General features: G+C 43.1%; 1 protein-coding gene across 2 annotated transcripts in view; it reads left to right on the top strand.

The window, feature by feature from the left end:
- Positions 1-23,917, top strand: part of SLC9A8 (solute carrier family 9 member A8) — a 71,030-nt gene that overhangs the window by 30,807 nt on the left and 16,306 nt on the right. For both annotated transcript variants that reach the window (XM_044440194.1, XM_044440193.1), the window contains exons 4-10: positions 3,906-3,964; positions 10,353-10,436; positions 11,447-11,548; positions 13,720-13,754; positions 14,682-14,825; positions 17,179-17,317; positions 20,111-20,216. In XM_044440194.1, the coding sequence (XP_044296129.1) occupies positions 3,906-3,964; positions 10,353-10,436; positions 11,447-11,548; positions 13,720-13,754; positions 14,682-14,825; positions 17,179-17,317; positions 20,111-20,216 (669 nt within the window). The remainder of the gene's footprint in view (positions 1-3,905; positions 3,965-10,352; positions 10,437-11,446; positions 11,549-13,719; positions 13,755-14,681; positions 14,826-17,178; positions 17,318-20,110; positions 20,217-23,917) is intronic.

The following is a 23,917-nucleotide window of genomic DNA, read 5'->3' as shown; positions in this document are numbered from 1 at the left end:
TCTTGGATTGAAACAATCACAACCAGAATTGTGTTTCACTTTTAATTTGCAGAATTCACTACACTATTTCTTGGGGTCATTCCCTCAGTAATTGTCAATTCTGCAACATAACCAGTAGGCCTAGAATAGGGAGAACGGTGTGTCCTCTTGCTGTCAAAAGTGGCCAGTAGTCCGTAGCTTTTGACACAGCCAGGGAGATGAGTGACAAAGTGCCCCCTCCAGACTGAAGTTGCCCCACTGTATGCAGTGTTACCAACCTCTAGACTCCCACCCTGTCTGAGCAGTGGCTGTTCCCACTCAAGCTGATGGAGCTAGAACTAGAGAAGAAGCTTACCGGGAAAGCCAAAAAAGAAGAGAGGTGACTTGTCAAGGAGGCCAAGAAGGGAGAGAGGGGGCTTACCAGGAAGGCTAAAGACAGAAACCTTGCCCAGGAGGCTGAAGACACAGAATGGGTCTTGAACTGCCAAGGATGGGCTGTCTGTACCCTTCCAATTGTCCCCTCATCAACAATGGACCTCTGCCAGTTCCCCTCTTCAGAAAGTAAGGAACTTTGTCGATGACTTTTTTGTGTCTTTTAATTGTGCCTTTAGGGACACAAACATGGCAGAAGTGGAGTACCTGCGGTACCTAAACCCTGGTCCTCTATGAGAAATCTTGTTGAAGCTGATGGGTATAGAGGAGATGGATTGCAACTTGTGTGAAGAACAGGTGAAGTACAGAAGGGGGGTGACTGTAGACTACTGTCAGTTGCAGGTCTGCATAATGCTCCATGAAGATCCAGAGCTCTACACCCAGTTTCTGAGCTTGAGCTGTGTTATCCACTGGTACAAGCTGTAATTTGAGGCAGTCAAGAGTGTTGAAGTAACATCGCCCTGCAGTGGGAAGCTGAAATAAATGGACTGTCTGCAGAAATACTGGGAGCAATATCTCCAGTGCATCCTAGTCTCATCTGGGATGACCAGTACCTAAAGGAACCAGTAGGGTTGGCCAGTGGATGAAGGGAGGCCCAAAGTACCTGAAGCAAGCTAAGATGCTCCTGGTCTATGAGGGGAAGTACCTAGAGTGGTTCTTTTGGACCATGAATCCCTTTGCGTGCCAATGCCAACCTGAGGGATTGGACCGAGACCTTGCCATCCAGAGCCATCGCTCACCAGCAAGCAGGAGCTGCTTTTACTGCCCAGGCCACTGCAATCAGCTTTCTGGAGCCACAGGCCAGTGCTCCAAGGAGGAGATCACAACTGCTCCCACCACTGCCTTCCAAGCCTTTGCAGCAGCCTGCATGAAGGAGAGGCCAGCTTTTAAAGAGATCACCCTGCTGGAGCAGCCAGGGCTCAACACAGGGCAGCTATCAAGCCAGATGCTGGAGAAACACTACTGATAGATAAGGTGAGAGAGGCCCAGCAGAGCTCATCCATTGCCACAGCCTCCAGCGCCAGCATGGATGAGGTTATAGCATATCCTTACTTCAAGCAGGAGCAAGAGAGTGGTGCATGCCTAGTTTAGGGCTGGCTAGAAGCAAAGGACCCTCACCCCCCTTGCCTCACTGAGAAGCTTTGTTCTTACACGGTCACAAAGATCCTCATTCTTACATGGCTTGCTGAACTGCAAATACTTGCCCCGCAGTTACAAGGCGGGATGGGAGGCCTGATATCAGTCGCTTGTCCCTCAGTGCTATTGCTCAGTTCTATTCCACTTGGGGCATGATCCCCTTGGAGGCTGGGCAGGAGTGAGGTGCTGGATGCCTTGGAAAAGCATCCAGCCCCTGCATATGACCATCATGCACACTGGAGCAAATAAACCACAGTGGCTTATTGTGATTGTGCAAAGTCCTGTGATTTACAACCCAGCCTATAAGTATGTAAACTTACTGAGTGCAGTAAGCAAGGAATCTTCTGAACTGTAAGAGATATGATGACACCATTGTGTTCATTTATTTCCTTTGTTGAAACCTTTTACATTTTTGATCAAATTCTAATCAAGTAAACCAAAAATAAAACATACAGATACTCTTTTTATGTTATTGTTACATGTCCTTAAGTCGCCTCTGATGTATGGTGATCCTATGAATGAATGCCCTCCAAAATATTCTATGCTTCTCAGCTCTGCTAAACCCTTGTAAACTCAAAGCTCTGGCTTATTTCATGGGTTCAACCACCTCATATTTGGTCTTCCTCCTCTTCTTCTGTCTTCCACTTACCCTAGTTTCTCCACCTTCTGCTTTCAACTACATAGTCTATTTGATTTTGTTTGTATGTCCCACACAGCATTGGACTCTCCTTTTGCCTGGGTACGTATATGTAAGCCACTAGACTTCTTGTCAGCCTTGATCTACTTCTATCATCAGCAACAGTGCTATTTGTACTTGTCATTTGCTCTTTCCCAGTAGCCGACTGAAAGCCTTCTGACCTGGGAGTCTCATTTTCTTGTTTCAAACTATCTCTTCTTTCATTTTGAATAATTCCCTCATAGGATTTACAAGAGAAGATTATTCAGAACTGGTTTACCATTACCTTCTTTTGCACAGTACCAACCAAATTTACTTTGAGCTTCATTGCTGTTACCTGTGAATGATCCTTTGCCAGTATCACCTTTGACTACCACTGCTGTCCAGTAACTGCCCTTCTCCATCTCCATTACCATTAGCGAAATCCATTCACTTTCATTGATGTGACCCATTATCCTGAAAAGGACAGTTACAGCTTAGTCTGTGTCACAGCTTTGACCATTCTGCCTTGGATAACCCTGCTAGGAGACCAGGCTAGTGAGAGACTTGGACCTCCTGGTGGCATTGCTCTTGGCTTCTCGTTCACTCTTAACCCCCCTCACCGCATTAAGATGTGCATCCAAGAGGGGGACATGCCCTTTACATGCTCTATAAACTTCATTTTTTTACACTGTCTTTAGAAACTGAGCTTGTATTTAAGCCATTTTACTGTAGATATTCTAGAAGTATATTTGCTATATGCTAAGAATTATAATTAGTGCATTTATTTGTTTCTTTAGCAAGCTTGCTATATTACTATGTATCATCTTGCCTTTATTTTGTTATATATATTTCGATATAAAATTTCATGGAGACAAGAAGGCAGCAGGTCCCTGCTCTGAGGAGCTTGCAGTCAAAATTCAACCATGTATGGGGCAACAGGGAGAAAGGAAGAGAATCAGAGGCAAAAGGGAGAAAGAATGTGAATCAAGGATATTCAGTGGTACCTTCTCTCCATGCTGGAGAGAGCACTGCAGTATTTAGGCTGCACTTAGCTTTATAATCAATAAGGTGCTCAAGCTGTTCCACAGCAGTAAGCTCTAACCTGTCAAATCCTTCTGTGACATCAAAGAAGCTAAGTCAATACCAATTGTAGGGCCCATGTTATCTCAGCTTGTGACTATGGCCTCTCAGGTACTGTTCAGGTAATGACATCAAAAGAGACAGGTTAGGCTTAAGGTGTCATAGGTTGATGAAAAGAGTGCAGGGCTGGTCAAAGGTGGTAGAAGGGGAATACAAGATCTTTGTTGGTGGTTCCATTTCCTGCCAGACAACATGTATAGCCTATGATGTTAATGTACTACTGTTTATAGTATTCCTCCCAGTCTGGAAAGAGCACTGCAATATTATCCTGGCTGCATTACTGAGCTTTATAATTGCTTGCATGAAATACTATATGATTCAATTGTCTCTATTGTGTTGTTAATTGACTGTTGGGGTTGGGATGGGCCAAGCAGTTGTGGTAGGATAGTGCCTTAAGACAGGAGATGGAATCAAATGACTTCCCTATTCATTACAGCCCCACAGCATTATAAGTGTCACAGTGTCACTCCTTCAAGGCAAGCCTTGGATCTGAATATTTTGAATTTGATGGGGCAAACCTTTACATATTTCACATGTTTTCTCTCTTTTTCTTTTTTAGGTATCCTCATGGGAGCATTTATAAAAATTATAGAATCTCAAAAGCTAGCCAACTGGAAGGTATACCTGTGGCATTTTAAATTGCTTGCTTGGTGGTGGTGTTTTTTTGTGGGAGGGTGCATATTCTTTATGATGTGTTTAATCTGAGCACACAAATACAAGTGGTTGTCAGTATATGAGCCCTTCCCCTATATTTAGAGATCCCTGTTTCTCTGTTCCCTGAGGCAGGAAGAGTCTTGCATGCTTCATTCCAGCCCAGCCCAATAAGCAATACTGGCAGCTGTCTGGGGACATCAAGATTCAAGAGTCACTGAAAGGGAACACAGCCCTCCCCCATACCCATACGCCACTGCAAGTGTCCAAAGCACCACAAAAGAGGCCTGGTCCACCTCCCTTTCCCTCTAACATGAGGAAGGGGCTGCAGCCAGAAAAAGAGTTACCCCCTCTCCTTCCTGGATCATGCAGAGTGCAGAGGAGGTAGTAGGTAGATAGCACACATTTTCATTTAGGGATGCAGTATAGTTTGATCGGAAGCACTCTGGGAATGCTGCTAAAAACAATCTTAATGACTGCAATGCATAGAAGATGAAAAAGCTCAAAACACCGTGCCTCATTTCTGGCCCTTCTCACCAAGGCAGCCCCATCTTCCACAGCTTTATTCTCTCTAATCTAGAGAGGATTAGTTTGCCTTGAGGTCCCCCACTAGAAGTCTGCAGCAGCAGGCGTGGGGCTTGCCGCTACACCTTTTTGCCTCATTTCAGCCACGTGATCTCAGGAATAAAGCGACAAGGAAGACGCTCCAGGAATATATCTGTGCTAGTGTACTGTTGTCCAGACAAATCTTTCCTTGCCACTTTAGGAACCTGTTAAACTGGAGATGCTGGGAAATAAAGAATACATCACTTTATGGGATTTGCTGCTGCAGCATGTAGCAGTAGTTACAAGTTTAGATTGCTTTAACTGGGGGTGAAGATTTATCAGTAGCTTTTGGCCAAGTGGAACCTCCCTTGTTCTGAGCAGGGGTTCACTGAATGCCACATGCTGAGGGCCAGCTGCCGGTGGTGGGGAGGGTCTTGCACTGCCCGCAAGCACAGCACATGGGCTTCCTGAAGGCAGCAGGTTGGCTGCTGTGAGAAAGTTCGTGAACCTTTGCTCTGATCCTAGAGGGCCACTCCTATGTACCTTCGGCATTCTTTGCACTCTGCTGATGAGCTAGGCCTCTGGTTAATCCAGCTGCGTATTTGGGGGAAAATGGTAATAATTGCCCTCAGATTTATAAAGCATGATTTTAGGGTAGTGTGTGCTGGGGAGGAAACAAGTGGGGTCTTTCAACAGAATGCTAGAGCATGGAATACTCCTGTTGAGTGTGCCAGCCAAACCCTATTTTAGAATATTGCATTCCATCCTTTAGTTTGTTGGTTTTGCTTCAGCAGGCACTCATTTTTCTCTGGTCATTGAATATGCTAATTCCTGTTCGATTGTTCTGGTGGTGTTGGTTTGTCCTTTAGCGCTTTTTTAAAAGCTTCCCTTCACAGTTTTGCAAACCTCAGGGTTCCCTGAGCCCACGGATAGTTCCTGCTTTTTGGCTACAAAGTCGTCATAACATGGAAATGGGACCTGCAACAATCTTTTGTATTGTGAACTAGTCCTGTACATTTGGGATAGTCAGAGTTGCAGTTGCACAACCCTAAAATAATGATTCCTCCAAAAAAAGTGAAAAGAAAATAACCAATATGCTTGTACAAGTTATCCCACCCCCCCCCGCAAAAAAAAAAAAAAAAAAGTGAATGAAAAAAAAGCCACTCCAAGTGTGTTGCTGGGGCATGTGGCTGGAGATCATGAAAAGCATTCTCTGAAAAACGGTGAGGGGAGGAAGAAAACCTGTGGTGACCACAAAAGGTGCCATAGCTGGCACAAGGGAAGAGTGAGCCATGGGTGGCTGCTCTAAAGTGTCACTTACAGGCAGTTGGTGAAGCGGTTGTCACTGATGTGGCCTGGGCAAACTTGATGCTTTTGCCACTCCTGCCATAGCCGCCTTCACATCAATGTGCCCGGCTCTTTTGAACGGCTTTTCAGCATTTCACAAGCATGATATTCTGCTGAAGTATGGAATTGTGTACTAATTCTTGATGAACAATGCAGGTTTCTTTAAAGTCAGCAAGCACATCAAAAGTCTGCAGGCCTTTGACATTTCCAGTACAAATATTGTAAAATAAGGAGAAGAGAAAGGCATGAGAAAATGACAAAACAGTTTTGCTGAAGCCAGGATGTATAATTTTTTTAAGGGACTTCATGCTTTAGAAGTGTAAGAAATCACTGTTTAAAACCAATTTGTCTGAATTGAGCACTTTGGTAGGCAGATGACTGCTAACACTCACAGTAAATTGACTTTTAAACTTCATCAGTTACATTACAGTCTGAGATTTGCCATCTATAGAGAGGGAAGTAGCTGGTATCCTTTGTGCTCTGGCCTTGTAGATTGTCTGAATTCACAAAGTGAATAACTAATATTGAGTACTTGACCTAGAGTCACAGGGCTAAGCTTCAGAAATCTCACTACCCCACCCTGATTCCCCAGATTGTTCTGCCTTTCCCCACTGCTCTAGATCCATCATCTTGCCCGTTTCACATTTTAACTGTGGACAATCTCCCCTAGTTCTCTTCTCCTTGCCTTGCCTTTTTGACCAGATTACTTGCTATTGACTGTCTCTAGTGCAGTCACCTTCACCTGTAACTTGTTTATTTGTTTGGGCTGCAGAACTAATCCTGAAGGCAGTGTTGCCTTAACTCTTGTGATGCCTGATAACATAAAAAGATCCCTCGTCTTGAAAACTGAGTATGCTGTTCTGAATGTTCTGATTTCTCACTTCCTGCTGTTGCTGCCACAGTAATACCAGAGAAGAGGTGCATGGGGTTGACTCTACTCGTTCCTTCTTTCCCTGCACAGGCGTGCTCGCATCAGCCTGCACTTGTACTGGGGAAGAAGGTGCATCAGAGGAGTCAGTCTCACCTCTTGCCTGGCACAATTGTGGCACTGGTGCACAGAGTGAGAAATTTTATGTGTGGCAGAATCTTCCAGCTTGGGCAGCCATGAGTCACAGGCTACCCTTATATGTCCTAAAGATTTGTAGCCTCTTACAAACAGGACCTAAGAAGGAAATTATGGAAGCCTTAGTAGCTTGCTATAATGAATTTGCTTAGCGCTTTGAGGATAAAGTTGCTTGGATGCACTATGAATTGGACTCCATATTTAATACAGTTCCATTGATAGAGGCATCCAGAACACTGTCTGGTCCAATTTTGTTCGATATGTTTCAGTTATTGAAGTCCAAGGATGTGGACAAGGTGTTTGGCCAGGTACAGCTCACCACCTGTAGTCTTGACCCTTGACTATCACAGCAAGTGACACACGCGCTGGTAACTTTCCGATTAGATTTCTGTAATGCGCTCTACGTGGGGCTACCCTTGAAGACGGTCCAGATACTTCAATTGGTGCAGAACATTGCTGCCAGGTTGCTGATGGGGACTGGGCGTTGTTCTCATATAACCCCAGTTCTCTGTCAGCTCCACTGGCTCTCGATTGAAGTCCAGGCCCAATTCAAGGTGTTGGTTACGACCTATAAAGCCCTAAACAGCTTGGGACCTGGATATCCAAAGGAACACTTGCACCCGTATATGCCCTCCCACCCCTTGAGATCAGCAACGGATGCCCTTCTCCAGGAACCCCCTGTGAATGATATTAGGAGGGTGAGTACCCGGAGGAGGGCTTTCTCTGCGGTGGTGCCCCATCTATGGAATGCGCTCCCCAGAGAGGTCCGCCTGGCACCGTCATTATTTGTTTTTCGGTGCCAGGCTAAGACCTTTTTATTTAAAACTTATTTTAATTGCGAAATTATTGTATTTATTAGGATTTTAAATTAGTCGAGAATGCACCAGGGGTTTTAAATGTTTTTTTCTTTTAAATTGTTATATTGTTATTGTTTATGTTTTTTTGTATTTTTGTGAGCCGCCCCGAGGCTTTGTTGCGATGGGGGCGGCATATAAATGTTTTAAATAAATAAATAAAATATCATGGCTCTTCACTTGAAGGAATGTGTACCTGGGTCCAGGAGGTTGTAAATGCCTCTTTGAAAGAGGGAGTGGTTCCAGTCTCTTTAAAGGAGACTGTAATCAAACCACTCCTGAAAAAATCCAGCCCAGACCCAGAAGATGTTAAGTTCAGTGGCCAAAATCCCTTTCTTGGGTAAGGTGTTTGGGGAGTGGCTGAACAGTCAGGCTTCAAGCTTGGTTTTGTTATGGAGACTGCCTTGGTCGCCCTGTGGGATGACCTCTGCTGGAAGGAAAACAGGGAGTGTGACCCTCTTGGTTCTCGTGGACCTCTCAGTGGCTTTTGATACCATCAAGCATGGTATCCTTCTGGATAGGCTACCTGGGTTGGGAGCTGGAGGCCCTGTTTTGCAGTAGTTCCACTCCTACTTAGTTGGGTGACTCCAGATGGTGGCGCTGGGGTTTTGTCGCTCTGTGCCAGGGCAGTTATGACATGGGATGCTGCAGGGCTCTATTTTATCCCCCATGTTATTTAACATCTACATGCTATTTAGCATCCATGCTGGGATAGGTTAATTGGCCAGGCAGAGGCTATCAATAGTGATCCATGCTCTGGTAACCTTGTTTGGATTATTTTAATGTTCCCTGCATGGGGCTGCCTTTGAAGGTGGCCTGGATACTTCAAATGGTTCAAAATAAAGCATCAAGGCTGCTGATGAGAACTTGCCGATATGAACATATTACCCCAGTCCTCTTCCAACTCCGTTGGTTACCAAATTGAAATGCAGGCCTGAGACAAGGTGCTCATGTTAATAAAGACCTACAAGGTTTGGTGCCAGGTTATCCAAAGGAATACTTCTTCCCATATAATCCTACACTGACTTTGAGGTCATTGTATGAGGTGCTTCTCAGAGCCATCCATAAAGGAAATAAAGAGGGTGACTACTATGGGAAGCAACTTTTCAACTCTTGCACCTGAACTGTGGAATCAACTCCCCAGGGAGTTGTGCCTGGCACCCACTCTTTATCCTTTTGGTGCCAGATAAAAACCTTTGTATTCATGCAATATTTTAATACTTAAATGATCTTTAACATTTTATAACAACTGTTTTATCTTGTTTATATTGCATTTTACTGAATTTATTGCTGCTGTACCCTTGGACTAACTTGAGCGCAGCTGTTGTGGGATTATTGTTGCTATCTTATTTTTGTTATTTTATAATGCATTATTGATTTGTGGTTGTATACTGTGTTCATCTGTGTGTTTTGACCTTGTGAACTTCCCAGAAAACTGTCTTGGTTAATGGGTGGTATAGGAATCAAATCAAATCAATAAAATCTAATTAATTAATTAATTAATTAATTAATCAATCAATCAAAACAAAACAAAACAAAACAAAACAAAACAAAACATGAAACTCTCCTTTTTGGACTACATACCAGTGGTTCAGCCTTTCTTTACTGATTTGTCAGACAATGGGGAATTCCTAACTGTAGACCAAACAGTGAGAAAGGCTCTTTACAACCCGCTGCAATTCACAAATATATGTGCATGGAAGCTAAAACTGCAAGGGTATACCCAATGGATTGTAGGTGTCCTAACTGGACTTTAGGAAAGAGGTAGCATATGATGCATAAGGGCTTTTAAAGCAGGGGTAGGCCTACACCTCTCATCAGCCCTAGCCAGCATAGCCAGTAGTGGAAACTTTATGCCAAGACATCTGGAGGGCCCCAAGTAGCCCACCCCAGAGTAAAGCCTCAGGAGCCTTGGATCTGTTGATCAAAACAGCTCTTCAAAATGCAATTAGTTTGGGAGCCAGAGCCAACCAAGGGAACGATCCAAGAGTTGGACCATCACATTCAGCATCTTTTGCGGCTCCCAAGGAGTTCGAGCAAAGTATATTTCCAATATGTCCTGGTTATATGGACAAGCATATGTAAGAACAGAGCCCATTACAGTTGTGCATCCTTATTAAAGTTCTGCTTGTTACTAGTATTTGTTTCCGGTTCTGAAAGACAGCAATAGTAGTGTGAGATGTCCCTTTAGTGAACTGTGCTTTGCTGGCATGGTGTTCAGTTTTCCATGCTGTTTATTTGGAAGCTGCAGATCTGATAGCACTTCCTTTCCTTTAGTCATTGGGTGAAAAGCAATTTAAAGAGTAATCTTGAGGATGTTTACTATCCAGAAATCCTCTTTACTTGTGATCGGAAATGAGGCAGATTAATATAAAATCCATTTCCCAGCATTTTTGCTTCTTAAAATGTTTCCAATTTGGTAGATGTTTGGAAGAAGCTGGATTTAAGTTTGTTTGTTTGCTACAGATACAGTATGATTCCCTTTATCACACAGTTCATAATCCTCTCCCCTCCCCTCCTCCCCTCCCCTTTCTGTATTTTACAGGAAGAAGAAATGTTTCGTCCCAACATGTTTTTTCTTCTTTTACTTCCACCAATTATATTTGAATCTGGATATTCATTACATAAGGTGAGAAAGTGTGGATGCTTTACAGCTGTATTGATTGTGTTGATCAATGTTACAATCCAGGGGTGGTGAAACTTTCCAGCTCAGGGGCTGAATTCCAATTTGGGAAGGGTGCAGCAGTGGGCAGGACTAAGGTCAGGAAGTAGATCAAGGACAGGTGTAGTTCTGACGTACTTGGATATTTTTCTCCCAGCATAGAAACCACCGTTCACCTCTGCGCAAGTTTACTCTAGACAAAGTTCCAGTGCAACAGTTTTCAGGCGTGTAAAACACAACTCACTTCTAAACAAGGAAGAAGCCTGAGTGCACTTTCAAGCCCAGAGAAGTACAGCTCAACTTTGTGTAGGGCATTTTAAGTTTAATTGCATTTATTTCCTATAACTGATTGGACATAACAATGGAAGAAGCTTGTTGGTTAGATAGGGAAGCCCCAGGGGCCACATCTGTCAAGCAAGACACAGAGCTTCCTCAGCCCTGTTCTAATCCCAATCACTTTGAAATCAGTATGAATCCAATAAGATTCTACCCATTTTATTTTAATTTAACTGGATGTTGGTTCACACATACATGTACTTGATTTCTCGAGTGCTGAACTACTTGAGTTCTAGAACACCACTGAAAAATTTGAGTTGGATCCAGACCTGCTGTTCCACTATCAGATGGATCCCTTCCATTTGCTAATGTGAGTCAGACCCAGGGGAGACTTCCATTCCACAGAATGGATGTTCTTGTGGGCAAAATGCAGGAGCAGGAAGTGTTTTTTGGTGATTCCTCCTTCCCATGCTGCAGCCCTTAGAGCCTGCCCCTACATTGTTCTGGAGAATCAAACAATCCTCTGGAGTAGATTCTTGGGGACTTGGGATTTCAAAGGAGAAGGAATCACAGAAATGGTCCCATTCCCTCTTCTGCTCATAGGATACTCCAGCGTTTAGTGTTTTAGCAATTCTTATTTGAAGCACTGTCAGGAGAAATGAACATGTTGTTGGTTTCCTCCCCCCACCTTTTTTTTTTAGGGGAACTTCTTTCAGAACATAGGCTCTATCACCTTGTTTTCGGTGATTGGGACGGCAATTTCGGCTTTCATTGTTGGCGGCGGAATTTACTTCCTTGGTCAGGTGAGAGAGCTTCTTGGTATGCACAGTAATGGTTTAGTATGAAAGGCCAGGTTCTCACACAGGGCTGGGTTCTTTAAAACTCAGTTCAGTAACATGGAAAGGAATAGCTGAAGAAGATCCAAGTATTGGTGGTACTGGTACTGATAAATAGGGATGTCATTTTCTCTCTCTTTCTGTTTTTTCCAACTCAAAATTTGTTTCATTCCATTTCTGCATCAGTTTGTTTTCAAAGTATGCACATACATTTCTGGCTATGTTAGGCTGTGGTCAGGTGTGTCTGTCTACACAAGAAACAGAGACCACTGATGAAACTAGTTGTCCTGCCTCCTTGCAGCCCTCTGCACAGCACCTCCAAAGTTTGTTTCTGAAGGTTGGGAAAACTTCTGGAGAGGTTTAAGAGGCATGGATGATGCAGCAGGGAGGAGCAGAGGATCTCCTGTTGCTAGGGAGTTTGGGTGTCACCCGTATTCATTTCTGTATCCAAGTTTGCCCATTATACAAACTGTTTCAAGTAGGCATCGCTAATATAAAATATTTTTATATTATTTGGATGAATATATGCATTTTTGTATGCACTTTCTCCTAATGTATGCATTTTCGGTTAGAAAACTGCCCTACAAAATTTGGAGATATGAGAATACTGAAGAATAACCATGTTTTGGCTTATGTACTGGTTTGGGAAGTATGAATTATTTAGGTTAGGATTATAAGTATAATTAAAGTATTAGTTATACTTGGGAGTTCCATTAGGTATCTTGTAGTTGTGTCTTGGTAGATCTGCTCACCTTCTTATAAGCAGATCAGGACATAGAATTTCTATGTTAAAACTGACCAGCTGGGCTGGCTTGGTAATAAAAAAGAAAAGTTTTGCAGAGGTCAGTAACAAGAGACTCAAGGAAAGTTAGAAGAATAACTATTAGGGAAAAGCAGCTTAGTGATATGAGATTGATTTCAAACTGTATAACCTTCCAAATTAGAAAGAGCTGACTCCACCTTCCAGATGGATCCCACTGCTTATGAGTCAGTCACTTAGAGCATAGGTCCTCAACTACAGCCCAGGGGCCGGATCCAGCCCGTGATGCCCATTTGGACCTGCCGTGTGTGTGCTTGCGCCCACCTGCGCACCCACCGCTGCCCACCTCGCCCCATGTGCAGGGAGGCAGCGGTTTTCTCACTCAGAGGAAGCATTCTCCAAGCGAGCAAGCCATGCCTTGTGCGCCCGCCTCGCGGCGCATGCCTCCCCTCCCCTCCCCTTGCCTCCCCTCACCGCGCCACCCCCGCCCCGCCTCAGCGCACACGTGCACCTGCACGCACCACCCCCACCCACGGCCTGACCCGTGTGCACCGCTGGCACCACCTTCCTGGCCTGCGCCCAGCACTGGCACCCTGGTTAAAAAGTATGAGGACCCCTGACTTAGAGTGTCTGACATTTCTCAAGAGCCAGTGTGGTCTAGTGGTTAAGAGTGCAGAACTGGGACTCATTCATCTAGTTCTAGTCCCCACTTGGCCATGGAGCCAAGGGGGTGGCCTTGGGCCAGTCACAGACTCTCAGCCCAGCCTACCTCATGGGTTTGTTGTGAGGATAAGATTGAGAGCAGGAGGCAGCAAATGATGAAAGCCACTCTGAGTTTGTTGTAAGGATATACTTCCAATAGATAAATAAATTCTCCAGGTGACCCTAGGTAACCATTGTTAAATACTTTTAGTGTTCCCCTCCCATAGATTGTATGTCCAATTGCATTTTGTTCTTTTTTGTTTTGTAAGGAATTCCAGAGTCATAATGATGCTTTTGAATGAAGTGCATAAACTGTGATTTGTTTGTTTGGTGAGGTGTTAAATAACTTGGATTAATGAGCTTTCATACAACATCTGAGCCTATCAATATGAAAATAACAGAGCTGCTTCCTTAAACAGCACTGGAGTGAAAATGCATGTCCCTAAGATGCTGATTACTCTTTGGTACTTTCTCATGTTAAACAGTGATTCCCACTACAGTATTTCTTTGGTAATGGTATACAGTACATTAGTTAGGATTATATGAACTTTGTAAATGTTACCATTTCTCACAATAGTTCTGTAAGATGCTTCTCTCTTAATGGAATGAAAATACAATTTTAGTAGAATAATAGTTAATATTCTTTTTTTTAAAATGTTTTTATCATTTTTTCTAGGCTGATGTAATTTATAAACTCAATATGACTGACAGGTAAGCTTCTGGCAAGGTTTGTATAATAAGAGGTATACTAGGACTAAAGGGTTTAAAGTGAAGCTTGTATGCTCATTTATGTATGTAGATGCTGGCAGAGAACAATACTGTCTACAGCAGGTGAAGAACTTTTTTTGGCCCATGGTCTGTATCCCTTTGAGGCTAAACATTAAAGGGTTGCCAGTGGTTGGTAACCCCCATAAAAAGTGGGTGGGTCCAAAGGAGGAAGCAGGTTGATGAAAGGTATGTGTGTGTGTCCACCATACATATACTTTCACTCATGCGCACACACCTACAACACAGTTTTTCATGCATACAGATTCATGCACACACATTCCTACGCACGGAGAAAGATTCCCCTGTCTCCCACAGCACTTTGCTTGGAAAAAGCTTCCCATTGGAAGCAACAAAAATACTTTTTGATGCCAGATTGCAGTAGGTGGTGTGTAGACCTGCAATTTGGAGAGGGTTACAGTGTATAGGAATAGGGAAATGAACTCTTCTTTTCCTAGTTACAGTCTCTCCATTACCCCTCCACACAGCAGTTAAGCTTGAAACAAGCTTCCTTCTCCACTTTTTCCAAATCTAGAGGGGCAATTCTGGAGGGTGGGGGGGGGGGGGACACAGCATGTAGGTCCCTCTCCAGAACTTTCAATACTACCTAGCAGTTAGTCTTGAAAAAGGGCTTGCATTGAAGCCTTCCATTGCTGCTGTAGGTGGGGCTGGGACATGCAGGGAAAGTCCTGTATTTGGAGAGATCCCAAGCGCCTCGCTTCTTTGAAAAAGGTGCCTGTTGCTGACAATTGACCTCCATGAAACAACAGTCAACATCTGCAAACATTGGTTTTTAAAAAATAAAATGAATATCCAGTGTTGCATTTTCAGGATTGCAGGTGATGCTCACATTTCTGTTTTTTCTTCTTCCAGCTTTGCTTTTGGTTCCCTGATCTCTGCTGTTGACCCAGTAGCTACAATTGCCATCTTTAATGCTCTTAATGTTGACCCTGTGCTTAACATGTTGGTCTTTGGTGAGAGTATTCTCAATGATGCAGTCTCGATCGTCCTAACAAAGTAAGTGCATTCCAGTGGGCACTGTCATTCAGGAAGCAATCTGTGTGAATGGCTCCCTCACACATTACTAAACATAGGGTAGGATTCACTGGGCTGCCAAAAGTGGACTTCCCTGCCCCCTGCTTTCCCACCACTGCATCTCAGTGGCCCTGAAAATGCTACGCAGCGTCAGGAGATCCTGCTAAATGGCGTGAGCTTTGAGCTGAGGAGAAGGCAGATGTGACAACTGTATGTAAAGTGCATCTGTGCTCCTTAGAGAACTGTGATTTTTTAAAAAAGTATTTTGGCTGACGTTTCTTGTTAACAATACAATTATCAACAGAGTGATCTTTGCCTCCTAATAGCACGTCAGGCGGCCCTGCTATGTTGCGCAGCTGGTTGCACTTGCTGCCATGCAGATCTGATTTTCAAGAACAGGAGCCCAGAACTTCAGGCCTGGGGACCAAATCTTGCCTGCCTGGATTCTCAGTCTAGCCCTTTGGTATTTCTCAGATAACTATGCTTTCTTTCCTCTGTCCACTGATCCGTAGCCTCTTTCCTCTGTTCACTAGTCATTTGGTGCCTTCCCTGCCTTCATGTTGTCCCCCCCCCCGCAAAAAAAAGGTTGACACACCTCTCCTGAGGCTTAGTTCCCGGTAGTAAAAACTTGAAACTAATCTGGGATGGATTTTTTGGCTCCCCACTCTCTGCTTTTACCTTTGGCTTTCATCCACTGCTGAAATGTGGTCTGCAAGAGCTTCCCCAAAATGGAATTTGAATCTTGTGCTGAAAGAGTTTCAACACCCCTACTCTTCCAAAGCACAAAATCTATAATGAGGGCACTTCACAAAGTCAGAATTGGATTGGGCACAGTATCCAAAGAATCCTGGCTTTCAGTGTGGTATTGTATTAAGAATCAGTTTCTAGTCCCTGTGAAAAAATATGTACAAGTGATTCAGCACAGCAATTTTTGATGATGAAGAGGAGGAGACTAGACAGGATTTCTGCTGGTAATCAGGGGCAGTGTTTCAGTGCTCTTCATGCAGGCTGCAAAATTTAGCTCCATTTGAGAAGTGAGATAGTGTTACTCCTGATTTGCAGGTTTAAATGATTATAATAAGAGTTTGCTCTCCTCTGAAAAAGGGAAGCTGTCTGGAAGCTTGTTTTTAAACAAGCGGGTTTTTTCCATTTCAGCAATGACCCTCAGTAATGTTTCTTAGGGATACAGCCTTTTTAAAACAGAAGGCATTTGGTTAGCAGGTGCATTTGATTGATTGGTTGGATGCAGCAAATGAGGGCATAAGATCCAAAAGAAGAAGCTCTGCATAGATCCCCTGAAGTGTACTTACAAATAAAGTCTGATTCTTTGCTTAGAATTCCAAGGACTCCTTCTAGGTTGTATTCACCCCAGAGTCCTGGCCTTCCTTCACACTTTCTCTCCTGTATGCTCAAGACAATTATGTTTCCCACTTCCACATTCTCACATGCCTTGATCATCAAAGGAAAGAACACCTTTTTCTTTTTTTCTGGAGGTGGGGGAGATGCCTGTTTCTGCAGATACACCTTTTTTTCTGGAGGCAGAATTTATTTGAACACTGTGCCTCCCTTCCCTTTGTGTTAAGAAAAGGTGGCTTGTCTTTTTGTTGTCTGAAGGCCTTCATCTCTCCATCTCCACTCCCACAGCAGGCGTCTTCCTGGCTTATTTTGTACCATTGCTTAAAAGCATCACAAAAGCTAGAGAAGGTTTTTTTTCCTTTAGCAAAGCCATGTTTCTCCTCTCCCCCCTTCCCACCCTCTGTGTGTGTGTTGAGGGAGATTACACCAGTCCTTGATACAATGTCTTTTGACATTCCACTTGTTATATCACAGTAAAAGCATTTTAAAAGCAATGTTTCAACAAAGAAATGTAGGTTGCTGACATTTTAAAACACATACACGATCCTTGCAGTTCTAAGATTCAGAGGCTTTGCTAAGCATGTAAAATATTCAGGGTTCAATCTTTCCATTGTCATCAGTGCCATTTTCCCACACAGCTTAATCGCCATCCAGAAGTGAGATGTGGTTGTGTGGGGAGATGGCACAATGCACATGGAAGGGAAGGTTAATGTTCCCCTTTCTAACTGTGATGCTCCTTTTGCATGGCAGCTAAGTGTAGGGAAAACCTCCATTGGCACCAATGGAAAGATTGTTTTAAGCTTTATTGCCATGGAAGGGTACACGGAATTCCTCCCCAGCTGCAGTCCCCCTTGAAAATTGCCCCCTGCATGGCTGTTAAAGTGGCAAGACTTTTTGTTGACACCAGTGGAAACAGAAGAATCAGATCTTGCAGTGTCCTGGCTAAGATTCAAATGTGTCTTTTTGTAATTGTTCCCAGCACAGCAGAAGGTTTGACAAGAGAACATACATCCGACGTAAGTGGATGGCAAACCTTTGTACAGGCTCTGGGTTACTTTCTGAAGATGTTCTTCGGATCTGCAGCGCTGGGCACTCTGACTGGTCTTATTTCTGCATTAATATCCTTTGCTTTTAGGTCAAGTCATGCAAATTCATAAAATAAATGGGCTTCTCCATTTTAACAATGGCCCTCAGCCATAGTGCATTTTTTAAAAAAGAAGGATTTTTTTCCAGCATGCTCTGTTCTGTTTGGTTTGCAATGGCATCTGTGCTAGTAGGCAACAGCTCCAGACTTGCATAACAGTGTTGCATTCGTGTATGACTCTTATTAAAGCCTCAGTGACTGTGTAATAGCTCATCTTATCTGCCAGTGGAGTGTTATAAAGTATGCTAATTGTTTGCTGTAGTCCTAATACATTAATTCCATTTTCAGTAATGGGTCGTTTTGGTAGCATATGCTCCCGTTTTTGATATGCATTATGCATTCAGTAAGCAAATTCAACTTTTTTCCCACTGTGGGCTCTTCAGAACTGAATGCGGAAGTCAGTATCCCATAATTAAAGTATATCCCACCAGTTGTGTCTGAATTGCATTCAGCAGGGTAGTGTGTCATGTTGAATAGATGACTTTTCATACTAGCTTGAGCTGGCTATTTATTTATTTAATTATTTCTATTACATTTATATCCTGTCTTGTTTCTTTTTGCGAGGAACCCAAGGTGCGTTACAGAATCTTCCACCTCTCCATGCTCTTCTCACAACAACCCTGTGGTTGACAACTGAAGAGCCCCCCTACTAGAATTATGTAGATTGTATTTCTTGCTGCCCCCCCCCCCATAATATTGGCAAATAGAGGCTTTTTTCTACCCCTGCAAATGTGGTGAAAATCAAGTACAGGGGGAGTGGAAAATCCTGCAGCAAATTATTTTCACAGCTTTTAGCTTGCTAGACTTTAGGAGGAAGAAGCTTCTACCACAGATTTACCTTCTGTTAATAATCTAGTCACAGAGGATTGCTGTATGTTTAAAGGAGCTAAACACTGCTGGAGGCAGCAATCTTGTGGCCCTTAAATATTATCTGAGGGGCCTCAGAGTAGGTCAGATTTCCATCCCTGAGGTCAAAAATGGTCCTCAGGCCTTGGAGATGGGAACCGAAGCTCCCCAACCTAGCATCCTCACAGCCTCTGTGGAGGAGCTACACCAGCTGCTCTCCAGGGTTGGCAAAATAACCTTGGAGAGGTGTTAAAGAGGATGTTTTAGGGGCTAGCAAGAACTTGGCCTGTTGGGTTGTGAGGGGAGGTGGGTGCAGCTAAGTGGCAGTAATGGGAGCAAGAGCAGTCCCACTCTGCAGGTGGGAGAGTGAAGGAGAGCTGCCAAAAGTCCCCACTGTGTGTCCCTGTGCCTTGTGTATATTCTTGGTCATAAAAATGAATTACAAAAAGCAAGCATAAACTGAGAAATCAGAATCCTGTTTTATAAATATAGATGCATCCACTTTCCTCGCCCCATGTCCATTTTTGGAGCGCTTTTAGTCACTTGCTTGGGCTCTCAGTCTGAAAATACTAAATATTTAACTTACAGACAAAAATCTGTGCGCATCCCAGAATTGTTAAACTGGCATTTATTCCACCCACACAATCTGAACTCCTGCTTTAATATCAGATTGATAAAGTGCAGAGAAAACTCCCAGTATAGTCACAATCTGCCTTAGTCTCTAGGTCTGCAGTCCAAAGATATTTATCAAGCTGCCCTTAAAGAAGAGCCTTCTGGAAAGTCATCTCAGATAGTAACTAACTCTCTGCATTTCACAAACCCAGGACTGCAATCTTAGGGACAATTAGGCTACTTAAATCCTGTTTAAGTCAGCAAGATTTGAGCAGTGTGACTGTGTACATGGTTGCTTTTGAAGTGATGTGCTAAATCTTACCCTAAGGAAGTAGAAGATGAATGAGGAAGATTTACATGTTATGGTAAGAATACCTTAGATTTGGGGTCTCTAAAGTAATCGTAGGGGAAGACTTTTATATGCATTGATCTTGTTCTGATTTTTAGATCTTGTAGTCTTCATACTGCCATGTGAGGTAACAGGCATCTCTATAACTCACATTTTGTGCTGTAATTTACACATAAGTAGTCCTACATTTCTCGGGCATAGTCCAAAGTGCCTAGTCTAAAACATCTCCAAAGTTCAGCTCTTAAGGTTGTTTTTCCTATAGACTAAAACATGCGAGGGCACAAAAGTACCCCAGAATTTCCATAGAAATAAGTTATATGGGATACTTTTATACCTCACACTATAAGCTTAAAAAAAACAAAAACAAAAGCAGGTGCAATACAGATCAACTTGGTCTCTTTTTAAAGCTAGGAATCTTAGCTAAAGCAATCCACAAACAGTATTTCATTCCATTGAGGGAAAGCTTTGTCATGATTCTTTAAGGTTAGTAGGCCAAACTATTTTTATGCAGAGAACATATCAGTGAGTCAAGCATTGTTATGCTATTTCCTCATTTTGCATAGCCTTGGGAGGGATTAAGGTTTACATTACCTGTTCTTGCTGAAAGTTATTCTTATGTTGACAAACCTCCTGGGGAAAAATTTCACCAGAACCAAGTCTTTTCATACACAGCATTTTTCTTGCCTGAGGAACTTTTGCCTGGGGTCAAAAATGACTCTAAATGTGACTAAAGCTATTTTTCTGTTCCACCTGAAAAATATTACAGATTGGAAATGAAAAAATGAGTGCAGAACATTGTATTGTGTATTATTGTACATATTGTGGGTCCTAGGCAGGCAGTCAGCATGTGATCCCAAAAGTCCTTCATTCTCCCCTGATGACAAATGATTTCCCCCCTGATTATCTTAATTTTCTGTTCTCCTGCCTTTCTTGTATTTTTCTTAACTATCTGGTATTGACGTGCTGAAGCATATTGATTTACGGAAAACTCCTTCCCTGGAGTTTGGGATGATGATCATCTTTGCTTATCTTCCCTATGGACTCGCAGAAGGTATTTCTCTCTCAGGTAAGCTGTTCAATGAAAAAGCTCAAAACTATTGATAATGTTGGAATGATTTGCAGCCTGCTGGGGTTGTTCACTTTTCTCACAACTTTCTCAAGGAGTTTATAGCACAAATCCTTACCTTTGCACTACAAATCTTCAGTAACTTGTATGGAGAGAGAAGTAGGGTTTACTCTGTTCTCTGGGATTAGGTGTTGCATCCATCTTGCAACTTCCCACTCATTCAGAATTCTAGGGGTTGCTTGGCTTTTATCACTTTTCCTATGGGAGGAAGTTCCAGCTACTGTTGGGAGCAGCTACTGTTTCAGGTTAATACATCATCTTGTCCTGCCAATGATAGAACATTACATATAATCCAGAACAATGCCAAGTTTATTTGTAGCTTAGGTGAGTGGATGAGGCTGGTACTTAGTAGTTTTGCATTTGGGATAAAAAGAATGCTCTTGTTTTTAAAAATATTTCTTTTCTGCTGCTCAGCCAAAAAGAGTTCCCAAACAATCAGAAAATCAAGATGGTTCTTGCTTGAAAGCTTATGATTTAAGCAGATGTGACACAAAAGGGAAAGGAAAGGGGAGGGAAGAGGGGAAAAATCAAAGTAATCTATCTGTAGGGCTGCTGGAATAGTCATGCTTCTCATCTCCCTTTGTACACCTTCTGTACACCCGGTAAAATCTCTGTACTTTTGTATAGATGCAAGCTGCAGACTGAGAAACAGCACCAATGTCCAGAAGGCTAGCAGAAGTCAGAGTAATTGCATTAGCAATTATGTCATGTGCTTCAGAAAAACCACCCCCTTTCCTGAGTCTGACATAATGAAACATTGGGACCTAATCTCTTGTTTTTACATACCCCCACAATTGGATATCGCCTTAAAAGCATGCAAGGAAATGCCTCATGAAAAGTGTGGTGACCAAGAAGGTCCGTAAGAGCAGCTCTCTGCAAAGTATGTCTGCAAAGTGTTAAGAATGTGGTGGCTTTAACATTTGTGAAAACAATTTTGGGTGGATGAAAGATTGCAGTCTGGGTTTGGATCATTCTTCCCCATCCCTCTCTGGAGACTTAGAGAATTTCCTTGCCTATTCTCTCCCTTTCTGGTTGTTCCTTTCGGATTTTCTTTTAGAGAGGTGATGGGCTACTGATAAAGCTGCACAGCAAAATCCAATCACAGTTGCATGCAGGCAGACTTCCTTGGAAGGGTTCTTATTTGACAGGCAGCTCCATTCCCGTGAATATGGCAGTGCATGTGTGTTTGTACAGGCAAACAAGCATGGATTTTAAAGCACTTCTGTCCTGAAACAACCCTTGAACAGCTGAGGCTTGCGTTTTGGTAGTAGCTGCATCATACATGAAAACCTGAGACACTGCAAAACTATTGGTAATCACAGTGCAGGATCCCATTTACTGATTTAATAAATGTTTGATAGAATGACATCAGGCAAAGAAGTGATTGTATAACTGCATTCTAAAAAGAAATCAGCCAAGAGATTACGGCAACTTTGAGGCGTATTGAGCCTGTCAGCTACTGTGAGGTTTCGATCTTTGTTCTGACTCTTCAGAGGCATGGCCATCTGCAACCCCATCACCACATGCACATTTGTTTTTATTTCATTTTCTATACTGCCCCATAGCCCCCCCCCCCCCGGCAGTCTTTAACCCGGTCCTAGCATAACATTGCATAAGCAGTTTTCATTTTCTCTGTGGAACAACTTTGAAGTCAGAGTTCAGAGCCACGGGGCTTGGCAAGTGCTTTGCTGGTGGAATTTGGTGGCATTCCATGTGTGTGCTCGTCTCTGCTGTTTCAGCCCTGGAATAACCCGGACATTCCCCTTTCCCCAGCTGTCTGACCAGAATGCACAGAAAGTGCACAGAGCCCTTATGTATGCAAGCATCTATTTCCTTATTTAAAGAAAAGGGTAAAAAAATTATGGGCACAGTCCAGCTGGGGTGCCCATACGCCTCTGAATTTAGAGGATAATGCACACCCTGTGCAGGAAAACAAAACGGCGGCAGCATTCTTTGCCTTCCCACTCCACTGGCTGATTTGGCCATCTAACTGCAGTGCTTCGGATGGGGAAGAAGACTGTAACACCACAAGGAAACATTGTATACTGGTGGACTTGGTTTCCTCCCTGGCTGCTTCACCTCTTCTGAGAAGTTGTTCTTACAGTCTTAGAGAAGCAGTTGGCAAGGTTCTTTCTATGCTGGTTGCAAGGCTGATCCAAATGTCTCCAGCTTCAAAGCTTAAGCTTTGTCTCCTGCCCTTTCATGGCCCTTTGGATGCTGCCCAGGAACCACTGGATCACTTTGTAAGTATTTCAGCAGGCCTTGAACCACAGGCCTTCAAATCGTGGGTTCGAACAAACAAGCAAGCAGACAGAGGTATTGAACTTCTTCAGCCCAAGAGCCAAATCTAGTTCAGAAAAGCATTTAGGGGCCATATCACAGAGCACCCTGTAAAGGTACAAGGGGTGGGGCCAAAATATCAGCCTGTTTTAGCTTAAAACTTTTCCTGCCAGTAACCTTAGGAGAAGCATTTTAGCTTTTTAGAAGGGAGGAAAAACTGCCCAGATGCCGGGAAACCACCAAAAAATCATTCAAAGGAAGGTGTGGGACCTGGAGTGGCAGGTATCTCCTGAGGATTCCAGAAGAACTTGCTTTGGCCCCTTAGCTTGAGGCTTTGCACCTATTTTAAACTAAGGACCCAAGTTTTTGGTTTGTCTTTAGTTTAATGGATCCCAGGTTATGCAGTCAAGTTTAAATTAATATTTAAAATAACTGAGGGGATATGTTAAATGGGTTGTTATAAAGTAGGTTGCCATGATGCAATCCCATGCATATTAACTTGGTGGTGGGGGAATCCTATAATGTTCAGCAGCAGCCAGCATTCTTCAGTATGATCCACCCATGTTGGCTGAAGAATACTGGGAGTTTTAGAAGTTTTTCCTAAACATGGATAGGATCATGCTATTAAAGGTTGCTGCAAAAATTGTTTTGAAGAGCTTCTGTAACTATAGCACAATCCAACCTTGACCTAAATGAAGTCATCTTATGAAGCTTTTTTTTCCCATTCTGCTTCAGCTGAACTGTCAGCATCCTGCTGCAGCCTAATCCCATCAGCCCTTTTTAACTAAGTTCTGTTCTGTGGCAAAACAAGCTGTTAAGTTATGCACTGAAAAAACAAAGACTTACTGTGTGTCATGCAGTGTATCTTATCTGTAGAAGTGTTTTTTCTTAAGATTTTATAATGCACCTTATGACCTAAGTTTCAGTTTAATGCAGGGACTGGGCAACAGATTTGACTAGGCTTCCCCAACCTGTTGCCTTCCATATGCATTGGACTGCAACACATGCTGGCTGTAGGATTATAGGATAACCTCTAGAGGTTATCAGGTCCGGAAAAGCTGAATTAAGGCTATGGAGCTGTCTGTGCAAGGCAGCTTCCTGGGGTTCTGTTAAAACTTCTAAGTCATGACCTTGTCCTTCCCTATGCAAAATGAGGAGGCACAGAAGATCTCCTTTTAAGAATGCTTCCTAGCCTCCCAGGCCAAATTGGGTTTGTAGCAGTGCTTCTGGCTAGTTTCAGAAGCTGGAGGCTCTCCAGATCAGCCTACACACCGAACAGTAAAAAGCATCCCACCTGTATTATCTCATGAGCTTTAAAACATGCATGTAAGGAAGGCCAGGATTATGAGCCCTATAATACA

This window comes from Varanus komodoensis, unplaced genomic scaffold, assembly GCF_004798865.1.
Source record: "Varanus komodoensis strain SLA01 unplaced genomic scaffold, ASM479886v1 scaffold37, whole genome shotgun sequence".
Lineage (NCBI taxonomy): Eukaryota > Metazoa > Chordata > Lepidosauria > Squamata > Varanidae > Varanus > Varanus komodoensis.
This window is presented reverse-complemented; position numbering and strand designations above follow the sequence as displayed.